General features: G+C 48.8%; 1 protein-coding gene across 2 annotated transcripts in view; it reads left to right on the forward strand.

Moving 5' to 3' along the window:
* LPAR3 (lysophosphatidic acid receptor 3) overlaps window positions 1–13,210 on the forward strand; it is an 83,531-nt gene that overhangs the window by 47,747 nt on the left and 22,574 nt on the right. For both annotated transcript variants that reach the window (XM_063938954.1, XM_063938955.1), the window contains exon 2: window positions 4,995–5,750. In XM_063938954.1, coding sequence (XP_063795024.1) covers window positions 5,015–5,750 — 736 coding nt within the window. In that variant the 5' untranslated portion in view covers window positions 4,995–5,014. The remainder of the gene's footprint in view (window positions 1–4,994; window positions 5,751–13,210) is intronic.

A 13,210-nucleotide genomic window follows, 5' to 3' on the forward strand; every position in this document is an offset into this window, starting at 1 on the left:
GCAGGTTCTCACTGAGCACATGTGACAGACGTGACAGAGTCTGGAGACGCCAAGGAGAACGTTCTGCTGCCTGCAACATCCTCCAGCATGACCGGTTTGGTAGTGGGCCAGTAATGGTGTGGGGTGGCATTTCTTTGGGGGGCCGCACAGCCCTCCATGTGCTCACCAGAGGTAGCCTGACTGCCATTAGGTACCGAGATTAGATCCTCAGACCCCTTGTGAGACCATATGCTGGTACGGTTGGCCCTGGGTTCCTCCTAATGCAAGACAATGCTAGACCTCATGTGTCTGGAGTGTGTCAGCAGTTCCTGCAAGATGAAGGCCTTGATGCTATGGACTGGCCCGCCAGTTCCCCAGACATGAATCCAATTGAGCACATTTGGGACATCATGTCTCGCTCCATCCACCAACCCTTGTTGCAGCGGATACTTTAGTCCAGGTCTGGGAGGAGATCCCTCAGGAAACCATCCGCCACCTCATCGGGAGCATGCCCAGGCGTTGTAGGGAGGTCATACAGGCACGTGGAGGCCACACACACTACTGAGCCTCCTTTTGACTTGTTTTAAGGACATTACATCAAAGTTGGATCAGTCTGTAGTGTGTTTTTCCACTTTAATATTGAGTGTGACTCCAAATCCAGACCTCGATGGGTTAATAAATTTGATTTCCATTGATAATTTTTATGTGATTTTGTTGTCAGCACATAACTATGTAAAGAACAAAGTATTTAATAAGAATATTTCATTCATTCAGATCTAGGATGTGTTGTTTAAGTGTTCCCTTTATTTTTTTGAGCAGTATATATATATATATATCTATATATATATATATATATATATATATATCTATATATATATATATATCTATCTATCTGCAAATAGAGGAAGAAACAGCAGAGCGCCTATAGTGTAGTATTCTTTAAAACAGTTCTTGTCACACGCAAGAATAATATTGCGTACCGGATTACGGCTTGACACAAGGCCTATCGATCCCCTGTTCTTTAGTCCAGGTCTCTGTTGGAATCTAGATAGAGTCAGGAGACAGGGAATCGCTATATAGCGTAGTAATTTCTCAGTGTGTAGGGTTAAATTTACATCTCACGTAAAATTACATGCGTACCAGATGGGTCTGGGACTGAGGGTCGACAGCACAAAGGTCGACACACCTTAGGTCGACGTCAATTGGTCGACACACCTTAGGTCGACATGGACAAAATGTCGACATGGACAAAAGGTCGACAGGAACAAGGTTGCCATGGAAAAAGGTCGACATGAGTTTTTTATGTTTTTTTGGTGTCGTTTTCTTCGTAGAGTGACCGGGAACCCCAATTAGTGCACCGCGTCCCCTCACATGGCTCGCTTCGCTTGCCATGCTTCGGGCATGGTGCCTTCGCTTCACTACCGCTTCGCTCGGCACACTTTACCGTTCCAATCGTAGTCCACGTGGATTGTTAAGTATGAAAAGGTTCAAAAAAAGAAAAAAATCGTGAAAAACTCACGTCGACCTTTTGTCCATGTCGACCTAGGGTATGTCGACCAATTGGCGCCGACCTAAGGTGTGTCGACATTTGTGCTGTCGACCTGGAGTCCGGATACCGTACCAGATAAAGTAATAATTTGTGCATATCAGTATTGGTACTTATATCCTGGTCCTCATCAGAGAGTGGTGGTCATAAGATAGCCTTTGGATGATATATCAATGCTCAAATCAGCAGCTTATATAAAAAAAGTCTAATTTAATAAGTATACAAGAAATAAATTATAAAAAGTAAATAGCTTAGCTTCAATGACATAGAATGTCGGCAAAAGTAGGTCAGCAGGTCAGCAAATCAGTTTCTCAACGCGTTTCGCCCGGCTTTGGGCTTCATCAGGAGATTACATCATGCTCTAGTGAGGTCTTATTTATACCCACTTCAATTAACAATTCATTATGCAAATTACTTCCGGTTCGCGTCATCGGCGAAACCGGAAGTAGTACAATTTATAATAAAATTACAAATATGGTGCCTTAGATGAGAAGTGGTGTTTAATCATTAGCCACAACGTTTATTTTAACTTAATTATGTAACACAGAACACAGAACCACTGTGTTACATAATTAAGTTAAAATAAACGTTGTGGCTAATGATTAAACACCCCTACTCATCTAAGGCACCATATTTGTAATTTTATTATAAATTGTACTACTTCCGGTTTCGCCGATGACGCGAACCAGAAGTAATTTGCATAATGAATTGTTAATTGAAGTGGGTATAAATAAGACCTCACTAGAGCATGATGTAATCTCCTGATGAAGCCCAAAGCCGGGCGAAACGCGTTGAGAAACTGATTTGCTGACCTGCTGACCTACTTTTGCCGACATTCTATGTCATTGAAGCTAAGCTATTTACTTTTTATAATTTATTTCTTGTATACTTATTAAATTAGACTTTTTTTATATAAGCTGCTGATTTGAGCATTGATATATCATCCAAAGGCTATCATATGACCACCACTCTCTGATGAGGACCAGGATATAAGTACCAATACTGATATGCACAAATTATTACTTTATCTGGTACGCATGTAATTTTACGTGAGATGTAAATTTAACCCTACACACTGAGAAATTACTACGCTATATAGCGATTCCCTGTCTCCTGACTCTATCTAGATTCCAACAGAGACCTGGACTAAAGAACAGGGGATCGATAGGCCTTGTGTCAAGCCGTAATCCGGTACGCAATATTATTCTTGCGTGTGACAAGAACTGTTTTAAAGAATACTACACTATAGGCGCTCTGCTGTTTCTTCCTCTATTTGCAGATTCCCCTTTGGGCTACGTATACCTAGTGGCACTTTTTGAAAAACTGAGCAGCCACCCGATAAAATGGGGAGAGTGTGGACTGTTTGGCAATTAAACCAAAACACTAGATTTGGAAGAACTCATATATTGAACTAGTCATTTGACTAATTTATTTGTGACTGTAGATCACATTTTTACAGTAAGGTACTCCGTACAAATTGGACAAGCGCACTGATCTACTCATTTACAATATATATATATATATATATATATATATATATATACATACATACATACATACATACATACATATACAGGTTGAGTATCCCATATCCAAATATTCCGAAATACGGACTTTTTTGAGTGAGAGTGAGATAGTGAAACCTTTGTTTTTTGATGGCTCAATGTACACAAGCTTTGTTTAATACACAAAGTTATTAAAAATATTGTATTAAATGACCTTCAGGCTGTGTGTATAAGGTGTATATGAAACATAAATGCATTCTGTGCTTAGAGTTAGGTCCCATCACCATGATATCTCATTATGGTATGCAATTATTCCAAAATACGGAAAAATCCCATATCCAAAATACTTCTGGTACCAAGCATTTTGGATAAGGGATACTCAACCTGTATATGAAACGTATAATATATGTTCAGCATTTGTGAAATACTTAAATGAACGCAGCAGAGTTTTGGAAATAGACACATTTTATAGAGGGTTTATCCCCAGTGCCTGAGACCATTATAATTCTGTGGCTGTGTACACTATGGGGGTCATTCCGAGTTGTTCGCTCGTTGCCGATTTTCGCAACGTTGCGATTAAGGCAAAAATGCGCATGCGCATGGTTCGCAGTGCGCACGCGGTTAGTATTTTACCAAAAAACTTAGTAGATTTACTCACGCCCAAACGAAGATTTTTCATCGTTGAAGTGATCGGAGTGTGATTGACAGGAAGTGGGTGTTTCTGGGCAGAAACTGGCCGTTTTCCGGGAGTGTGCGGAAAAATGCAGGCGTGCCAGGGAAAAACGCGGGAGTGTCTGGAGAAAAGGTGTAGTGGCTGGCCGGACGCTGGGCGTGTGTGTGACGTCAAACCAGGAACGAAACGGCCTGAGCTGATCGCTATTTGTGAGTAGGTCTGGAGCTACTCAGAAACTGCTAAGAAATTTATTTTCGCAATTCTGCTAAGCTAAGATACACTCCCAGGGGTGGCGGCCTAGCGTGTGCAATGCTGCTAAAAGCAGCTAGCGAGCGAGCAACTCGGAATCACCCCCTATATACACTTCTGTTACTCTTCCTCCTAGACAGTAAGGCTCCTATACTGACACCACCTTCTCCGGTCCTGATGAGTGACGTCCTACATCTAAGCTATACAGGAGACTCATACAAATGGCCGGGATGTAATCAAGTCCAAGTTCAGCAGGCATGCGGGATGTCGTTTTTTATAAAAGTGGGCAATCATTTATAGGGCATGGTTTAGCCTTAGAACTGATTGTCTCTTTAAAAAAACGTCCAAGTTCAGCCGCTATCCTGCGCGGCCGCTAATCTCAGACTTCATGTCATCCCACCCATAATCTATATTTTAGGGTGTGGTACGTTGGGTCAACAGTAACTAGGTCGATAGTCATTAGGTCGACCACTATTGGTCGACACATGAAATAGGTCGACATGGTCATTAGGTTGATAAGGTCGACATGAGGGTTTTTTTGTGTTGTTTTCTTCGTAAAGTAACCGGGAACCCCAGTTAGTGCACCGTATCCCCTCGGCACAGGTTACTGTTCCCAATCGTAGCCCACGTGGATCGTAAAATATGAAAAAGTAAAAAAATTAAACATTTTTGAAAAACTCATGTTGACCTTTGCATCTGTCGACCTTTGCCATGTTGACCTAATGGCCATGTCACCTGATGCATGTCGACCGATAGTGGTTGACCTAATGAGTGTCGACCTAGAGACCGGATGCCATATTTTATCATCTTTCTGTCTTTACGCGTTTCTCCATTTTACCCGTATTTTGCGGTTTTCTTTTTTGCATTGTGTGTAAATGATGCGTCATTGTAACAAGCGGTATAATAATAGTGACATTATCCTTGTGTGCGCCTGATACAGACTCTTCTCTCTTCTGCGTGTGTTCTGTAACGCTACAGTATGCTTAGTACATATGAGCGAATGCTAAACCGCTTCTCCCTTCTCCTCTATATCCCCGTCCAGGATGAGGGGTCCATTTCAGGATGAACGTCTGCCATTATGATAAACGGATGGACTTTTTCTACAACCAGAGCAAGTCGCAGACGGAGGACGATTGGACGGGGACCAAGCTGATCTTGCTGTTCTGTTTCGGGGCCTGCTGCTGTTTGTTCATATTCGTCTCCAACCTGCTGGTCATTGCCGCTGTCGTCATCAATAAGAGATTCCACTACCCCTTCTACTACCTGCTAGCCAACCTAGCCGCTGCAGACCTCTTCTCTGGCATCGCCTATGTCTTCCTCATGTTCCATACAGGGCCCGTGTCCAAGACACTCACCGTACACAGGTGGTTCCTGCGCCAGGGCCTCCTGGACACGAGCATGTCCGCATCGCTGGCCAATCTTCTGGTCATTGCGGTAGAGAGACACATGTCCATCGTTCGGATGAGAATCCACAGCAACTTCACTAAAAGGCGAGTGACGTGCCTCATTTTGCTGATCTGGATCGTGGCCATTTTCATGGGCGCCGTGCCCACTTTAGGCTGGAACTGTATCTGCAACATCACCACGTGTTCCTCCCTGGCGCCCATCTACAGCAGGAGCTACCTCACTTTCTGGACTGTCTCTAACCTGGCGGTTTTCCTAATCATGGTGGTGGTCTATCTGCGGATCTACATGTACGTGCAGAGGAAGACCAACGTCTTGTCCCCGCATACCACGGGCTCTATTAGTCGCAGGCGGACTCCGATAAAGCTGATGAAGACGGTCATGACTGTACTGGGTAAGATGAGGTTCCCGGCCTCCTATATGCAGGGTAGATGTGTGGGTAACATTGCTCACTTCATAATGACACGTTATAGCCAAAATCATTACGGTCACTCTCAGTCCACAGACTAACAGAGTAGCTGCGTCACTAGCCTGAGGCACCCACCATTCGTGAGATGAGACCTCGCAGGGACCAGACATTCCAAATCCAAACCAGCATTACTATGCCACACACAGCAAAGGCTGGCCTTTAGCTCACCGCACGTCCCTGATGTGATTGTCATTCCTGGTGACCTATTGTACAGAGCAGAACAATCCTGGTGCCTAGTGTCCAGTGCAGACTCCCCAATCCTAGTGTGCAGCGCAGACACTCCAATCCTAGTGTGCAGCGCAGACACCCCAAACCTAGTGTGCAGTGCAGACACCCCAAACCTAGTGTGCAGCGCAGACACCCCAAACCTAGTGTGCAGCGCAGACACCCCAAACCTAGTGTGCAGCGCAGACACCCCAAACCTAGTGTGCAGGGCAGCCACCCCAATCCTAGTGTTCAGGGCAGCCACCCCAATCCTAGTGTTCAGGGCATACACCCCAATCTAGTGTTCAGGGCAGACATCGCAATCCTAGTGTGAAGTGCAGGCACCCTAATCCTACAGTGCAGTGAAGACACCCCAATCCTAGTGTGCAGGCAGACACCCCGATCCTAGTGTGCAGGGAAGACACCCCAATCCCAGTGTTCAGGGAAGACACCGCAATTCTAGTGTGAAGCGCAGACACTCCAATCCAAGTGTGCAGGGAAGACACCCCAATCCTAGTGTTCAGGGCAGACACCCCAATCCTAGTGTGCAGAGCAGACACCCCAATCCTAGTGTGCAGGGACGACACCCCAATCCTAGTGTGCAGGGACGACACCCCAATCCTAGTGTTCAGGGCAGACACCCCAATCCTAGTGTTCAGGGCAGACACCCCAATCCTAGTGTTCAGGGCAGACACCCCAATCCTAGTGTTCAGGGCAGACACCCCAATCCTAGTGTCCAGGGCAGACACCCCAATCCTAGTGTCCAGGGCAGACACCCCAATCCTAGTGTCCAGGGCAGACACCCCAATCCTAGTGTCCAGGGCAGACACCCCAATCCTAGTGTCCAGGGCAGACACCCCAATCCTAGTGTCCAGGGCAGACACCCCAATCCTAGTGTTCAGGGCAGACACCCCAATCCTAGTGTTCAGGGCAGACACCCCAATCCTAGTGTTCAGGGCAGACACCCCAATCCAAGTGTGCAGGGAAGACACCCCAATCCTGGTGCCAAGTGTGCAGGGCAGACACCCCAATCCAAGTGTTCAGTGCAAACACTCCAATCCTAGTGTGCATTACTAACATCCCAATTCTAGTGCCAAGTGTGCACCGCAGACACCCCAATTCTAGTGTGCAAGGCAGACACCCCAATCCTGGTGCCAAGTGTGCAATGCAGACACCCCAATCCTAGTGTTCAGTGCAGACACCCCAATCCTAGTGTTCAGTGCAGACACCCCAATCCTAGTGTTTAGTGCTAACATCCCAATCCAAGTATGCAGGGCAGACACCCCAATCTTAGTGTTCAATGCAGGCATCCTAATGCTAGTGTGAAATGCAGGCACACCAATCCTAGTGCTCAGTGCAGACACCCCAATCCTACAGTTCAGCGCCGACATCCCAATCCAAGTGTGCAGGGCAGACACCCCAATCCTAGTGTTCAGTGCAGACACCCCAATTCTGGTGTGCAATGCAGACACTGCAATCCTAGTGTGAAGCGCAGGCACCCCAATCCTAGTGTGCAGGGCAGACATCCCAATCCTAGTGTGCAGTGCAGACACCCCAATCCAAGTGTGCAGGGCAGACACCCCAATCCTGGTGCCAAGTGTGCAGGGCAGACACCCCAATCCTAGTGTTCAGTGCAAACACTCCAATCCTAGTGTGCATTACTTACATCCCAATCCTAGAGCCAAGTGTCCAGCGCAGACACCCCAATCCTAGTGTGCAGCACAGACACTCCAATACTAGTGTGCACCGCAGACACCCCAATCCTGCTGCCAAGTGTGCAGTGCAGTCTCCCCAATCCTTGTGTGCAATGCAAACACCCCAATCGTAGTGTTCAGTGCCAACATCCCAATCCAAGTGTTCAGTGTAGACACCCCAATCCTAGTGTTCAGTGTAGACACCCCAATCCTAGTGTGCAATGCAGGCACCCCAATCCTAGTGTTCAGTGCAGACAGCCCAATCCTAGTGTTCAGTGCAGACACCCCAATCCTAGTGTTCAGTGCAGACACCCCAATCCTAGTGTTCAGTGCAGACACCCCAATCCTAGTGTGCAGTGCAGACAGCCCAATTCCAGTGTTCAGTGCAGACAGCCCAATCCTAGTGTTCAGTGCAGACACCCCAATCCTAATGTTCAGTGCAGACACCCCAATCCTAGTGTTCAGTGCAGACACCCCAATCCTAGTGTGCAGTGCCAACATCCAAATCCAAGTGTGCAGGGCAGACACCCCTATCCTAGTGTTCAGTGCAAACACTCCAATCCTAGTGTGCATTGCTGACATCCCAATCCTGGTGCCAAGTGTCCAGCGCAGATACCCCAAGCCTAGTGTGCAGTTCAGACACTCCAATCACGGTGTGCAGTGCTGACATCCCAATCTAAATGAGCAGGGCAGACACCCCAATCCTGTCACCCAGTGTCTAGTGCAGACACCCCAATCCTAGTGTTCAGTGCAGACACCCCAATCCTAGTGTTCAGTGCAGACACCCCAATCCTAGTGTTCAGTGCAGACAGCCCAATCCTAGTGTTCAGTGCAGACAGCCCAATCCTAGTGTTCAGTGCAGACAGCTCAATCCTAGTGTTCAGTGCAGACAGCCCAATCCTAGTGTGCAGTGCCAACACCCCAATCCTAGTGTGCAATACAGACACCGCAATCCTAGTGTGCAATGCAGGCACCCCAATCCTAGTGTGCAGTGCCGACACTCCAATCCTAGTGTGCAGTGCCGGCACCCCAATCCCAGTGTCCAGGGCAGACACCCCAATCCTAGTGTTCAGGGCAGACACCCCAATCCCAGTGTTCAGGGCAGACACCCCAATCCAAGTGTGCAGGGAAGACACCCCAATCCTGGTGCCAAGTGTGCAGGGCAGACACCCCAATCCAAGTGTTCAGTGCAAACACTCCAATCCTAGTGTGCATTACTGACATCCCAATTCTAGTGCCAAGTGTGCACCGCAGACACCCCAATTCTAGTGTGCAAGGCAGACACCCCAATCCTGGTGCCAAGTGTTCAGTGCAGACACCCCAATCCTAGTGTTCAGTGCAGACACCCCAATCCTAGTGTTTAGTGCTAACATCCCAATCCAAGTATGCAGGGCAGACACCCCAATCTTAGTGTTCAATGCAGGCATCCTAATGCTAGTGTGAAATGCAGGCACACCAATCCTAGTGCTCAGTGCAGACACCCCAATCCTACAGTTCAGCGCCGACATCCCAATCCAAGTGTGCAGGGCAGACACCCCAATCCTAGTGTTCAGTGCAGACACCCCAATTCTGGTGTGCAATGCAGACACTGCAATCCTAGTGTGAAGCGCAGGCACCCCAATCCTAGTGTGCAGGGCAGACATCCCAATCCTAGTGTGCAGTGCAGACACCCCAATCCAAGTGTGCAGGGCAGACACCCCAATCCTGGTGCCAAGTGTGCAGGGCAGACACCCCAATCCTAGTGTTCAGTGCAAACACTCCAATCCTAGTGTGCATTACTGACATCCCAATCCTAGAGCCAAGTGTCCAGCGCAGACACCCCAATCCTAGTGTGCAGCACAGACACTCCAATACTAGTGTGCACCGCAGACACCCCAATCCTGCTGCCAAGTGTGCAGTGCAGTCTCCCCAATCCTTGTGTGCAATGCAAACACCCCAATCGTAGTGTTCAGTGCCAACATCCCAATCCAAGTGTTCAGTGTAGACACCCCAATCCTAGTGTTCAGTGTAGACACCCCAATCCTAGTGTGCAATGCAGGCACCCCAATCCTAGTGTTCAGTGCAGACAGCCCAATCCTAGTGTTCAGTGCAGACAGCCCAATCCTAGTGTTCAGTGCAGACACCCCAATCCTAGTGTTCAGTGCAGACACCCCAATCCTAGTGTGCAGTGCAGACAGCCCAATTCCAGTGTTCAGTGCAGACAGCCCAATCCTAGTGTTCAGTGCAGACACCCCAATCCTAATGTTCAGTGCAGACACCCCAATCCTAGTGTTCAGTGCAGACACCCCAATCCTAGTGTGCAGTGCCAACATCCAAATCCAAGTGTGCAGGGCAGACACCCCTATCCTAGTGTTCAGTGCAAACACTCCAATCCTAGTGTGCATTGCTGACATCCCAATCCTGGTGCCAAGTGTCCAGCGCAGATACCCCAAGCCTAGTGTGCAGTGCAGACACTCCAATCACGGTGTGCAGTGCTGACATCCCAATCTAAATGAGCAGGGCAGACACCCCAATCCTGTCACCCAGTGTCTAGTGCAGACACCCCAAGCCTAGTGTTCAGTGCAGACACCCCAATCCTAGTGTTCAGTGCAGACACCCCAATCCTAGTGTTCAGTGCAGACAGCCCAATCCTAGTGTTCAGTGCAGACAGCCCAATCCTAGTGTTCAGTGCAGACAGCCCAATCCTAGTGTGCAGTGCCAACACCCCAATCCTAGTGTGCAGTGCCAACACCCCAATCCTAGTGTGCAGTGCCAACACCCCAATCCTAGTGTTCAGTGCAGACACTCCAATCCTAGTGTGCAGGGCAGACACCCCAATCGAGTGTTCAGTGTAGACACCCCACTTCTAGTGTGCAGGGCAGACACCCCAATCCTAGTGTGCAATACAGACACCGCAATCCTAGTGTGCAATGCAGGCACCCCAATCCTAGTGTGCAGTGCCGACACTCCAATCCTAGTGTGCAGTGCCGGCACCCCAATCCTAGTGTTCTGTGTGGGCACCCCAATCCTAGTGTGCAGGGCAGACACCCCAATCCAAGTGTGCAGGGCAGACACCCCAATCCAAGTGTGCAGGGCAAACACTCCAATCCTAGTGTGCATTACTGACATCCCAATCCTAGTGCCAAGTGTCCAGCGCAGACACCCCAATCCTAGTGTGCAGCACAGACACTCCAATCCTAGTGTGCACCGCAGACACCCCAATCCTGGTGCCAAGTGTACAGTGCAGACTCCACAATCCTTGTGTGCAATGCAGACACCCCAATCATAGTGTGCAGTGCCAACATCCCAATCCAAGTATGCAGGGCAGACACCCCAATCCTAGTATTCAGTGCAGACAGCCCAATCCTAGTGTTCAGTGCCAACATCCCAATCCAAGTGTGCAGGGCAGACACCCCTATCCTAGTGTTCAGTGCAAACACTCCAATCCTAGTGTGCATTGCTGACATCCCAATCCTGGTGCCAAGTGTCCAGCGCAGGTACCCCAATCCTAGTGTCCAGCGCAGATACCCCAATCCTAGTGTCCAGCGCAGATACCCCAATCCTAGTGTCCAGCGCAGATACCCCAATCCTTGTGTGCAGTGCCGACATCCCAATCTAAATGAGCAGGGCATACACCCCAATCCTGGTGCCAAGTGTGCAGGGCAAACACCCCAATCCTGTCACCCAGGGGTAAATTTACTAAGATGGGAGTTCTATTTAAGATGGGATGTTGCCCATAGCAACCAATCAGATTCTACTTCTCATTTATCTAGCACCTTCTAGAAGATAATACCTGGAATCTGATTGGTTGCTATGGGCAACATCCCATCTTAAACAGAACTCCCATTTTAGTAAATTTACCCCCCAGTGTCTAGTGCAGACACCCCAAGCCTAGTGTGCACCGCAGACACCCCAATCCAAGTGTACAGGGCAGACACCCCAATCCTGGTGCCAAGTGTTCAGTGCAGACGCCCCAATCCTAGTGTTCAGTGCAGACACCCCAATCCTAGTGTTCAGTGCAGACAGCCCAATCCTAGTGTTCAGCGCAGACAGCCCAATCCTAGTGTTCAGCGCAGACAGCCCAATCCTAGTGTTCAGTGCAGACACCCCAATCCTATTGTTCAGTGCAGACACCCCAATCCTAGTGTTCAGTGCAGACACCCCAATCCTAGTGTTCAATGCTGACATCCCAATCCTAGTGTGCAGGGCAGACACCCCAATCTGAGTGTTCAGTGTAGACACCCCACTTATAGTGTGCAGGGCAGACACCCCAATCCTAGTGTGCAATACAGACATCGCAATCCTAGTGTGCAACGCAGGCACCCCAATCATAGCGTGCAGGGTAAACACCCCAATCCAAGTGTGCATGGCAGACACCTCAATCCTGGCACATCCTAGTGTGCAGTGCAGACACCTCAATCCTAGTGTGCAGTGCAGACAACTCAATCCTAGTGTGCAGTGCAGACAACTCAATCCTAGTGTGCAGTGCAGACACCCCAATCCTAGTGTGCAGTGCAGACACCTCAATCCTAGTGTGCAACGCAGGCACCCCAATCATAGCGTGCAGGGTAAACACCCCAATCCAAGTGTGCATGGCAGACACCTCAATCCTGGCACATCCTAGTGTGCAGTGCAGACACCCCAATCTTAGTGTTCAATGCAGGCATCCTAATGCTAGTGTGAAATGCAGGCACACCAATCCTAGTGCTCAGTGCAGACACCCCAATCCTACAGTTCAGCGCCGACACCCCAATCCTAGTGTGCAGGGACGACACCCCAATCCTAGTGTTCAGGGACGACACCCCAATCCTAGTGTTCAGGGCAGACACCCCAATCCTAGTGTTCAGGGCAGACACCCCAATCCTAGTGTTCAGGGCAGACACCCCAATCCTAGTGTTCAGGGCAGACACCCCAATCCTAGTGTCCAGGGCAGACACCCCAATCCTAGTGTCCAGGGCAGACACCCCAATCCTAGTGTCCAGGGCAGACACCCCAATCCTAGTGTCCAGGGCAGACACCCCAATCCTAGTGTCCAGGGCAGACACCCCAATCCTAGTGTCCAGGGCAGACACCCCAATCCCAGTGTTCAGGGCAGACACCCCAATCCAAGTGTGCAGGGAAGACACCCCAATCCTGGTGCCAAGTGTGCAGGGCAGACACCCCAATCCAAGTGTTCAGTGCAAACACTCCAATCCTAGTGTGCATTACTAACATCCCAATTCTAGTGCCAAGTGTGCACCGCAGACACCCCAATTCTAGTGTGCAAGGCAGACACCCCAATCCTGGTGCCAAGTGTGCAATGCAGACACCCCAATCCTAGTGTTCAGTGCAGACACCGCAATTCTAGTGTTCAGTGCAGACACCCCAATCCTAGTGTTTAGTGCTAACATCCCAATCCAAGTATGCAGGGCAGACACCCCAATCTTAGTGTTCAATGCAGGCATCCTAATGCTAGTGTGAAATGCAGGCACACCAATCCTAGTGCTCAGTGCAGACACCCCAATCCTA

The sequence above is a fragment of the Pseudophryne corroboree genome, chromosome 9 (assembly GCF_028390025.1).
Source record: "Pseudophryne corroboree isolate aPseCor3 chromosome 9, aPseCor3.hap2, whole genome shotgun sequence".
Lineage (NCBI taxonomy): Eukaryota > Metazoa > Chordata > Amphibia > Anura > Myobatrachidae > Pseudophryne > Pseudophryne corroboree.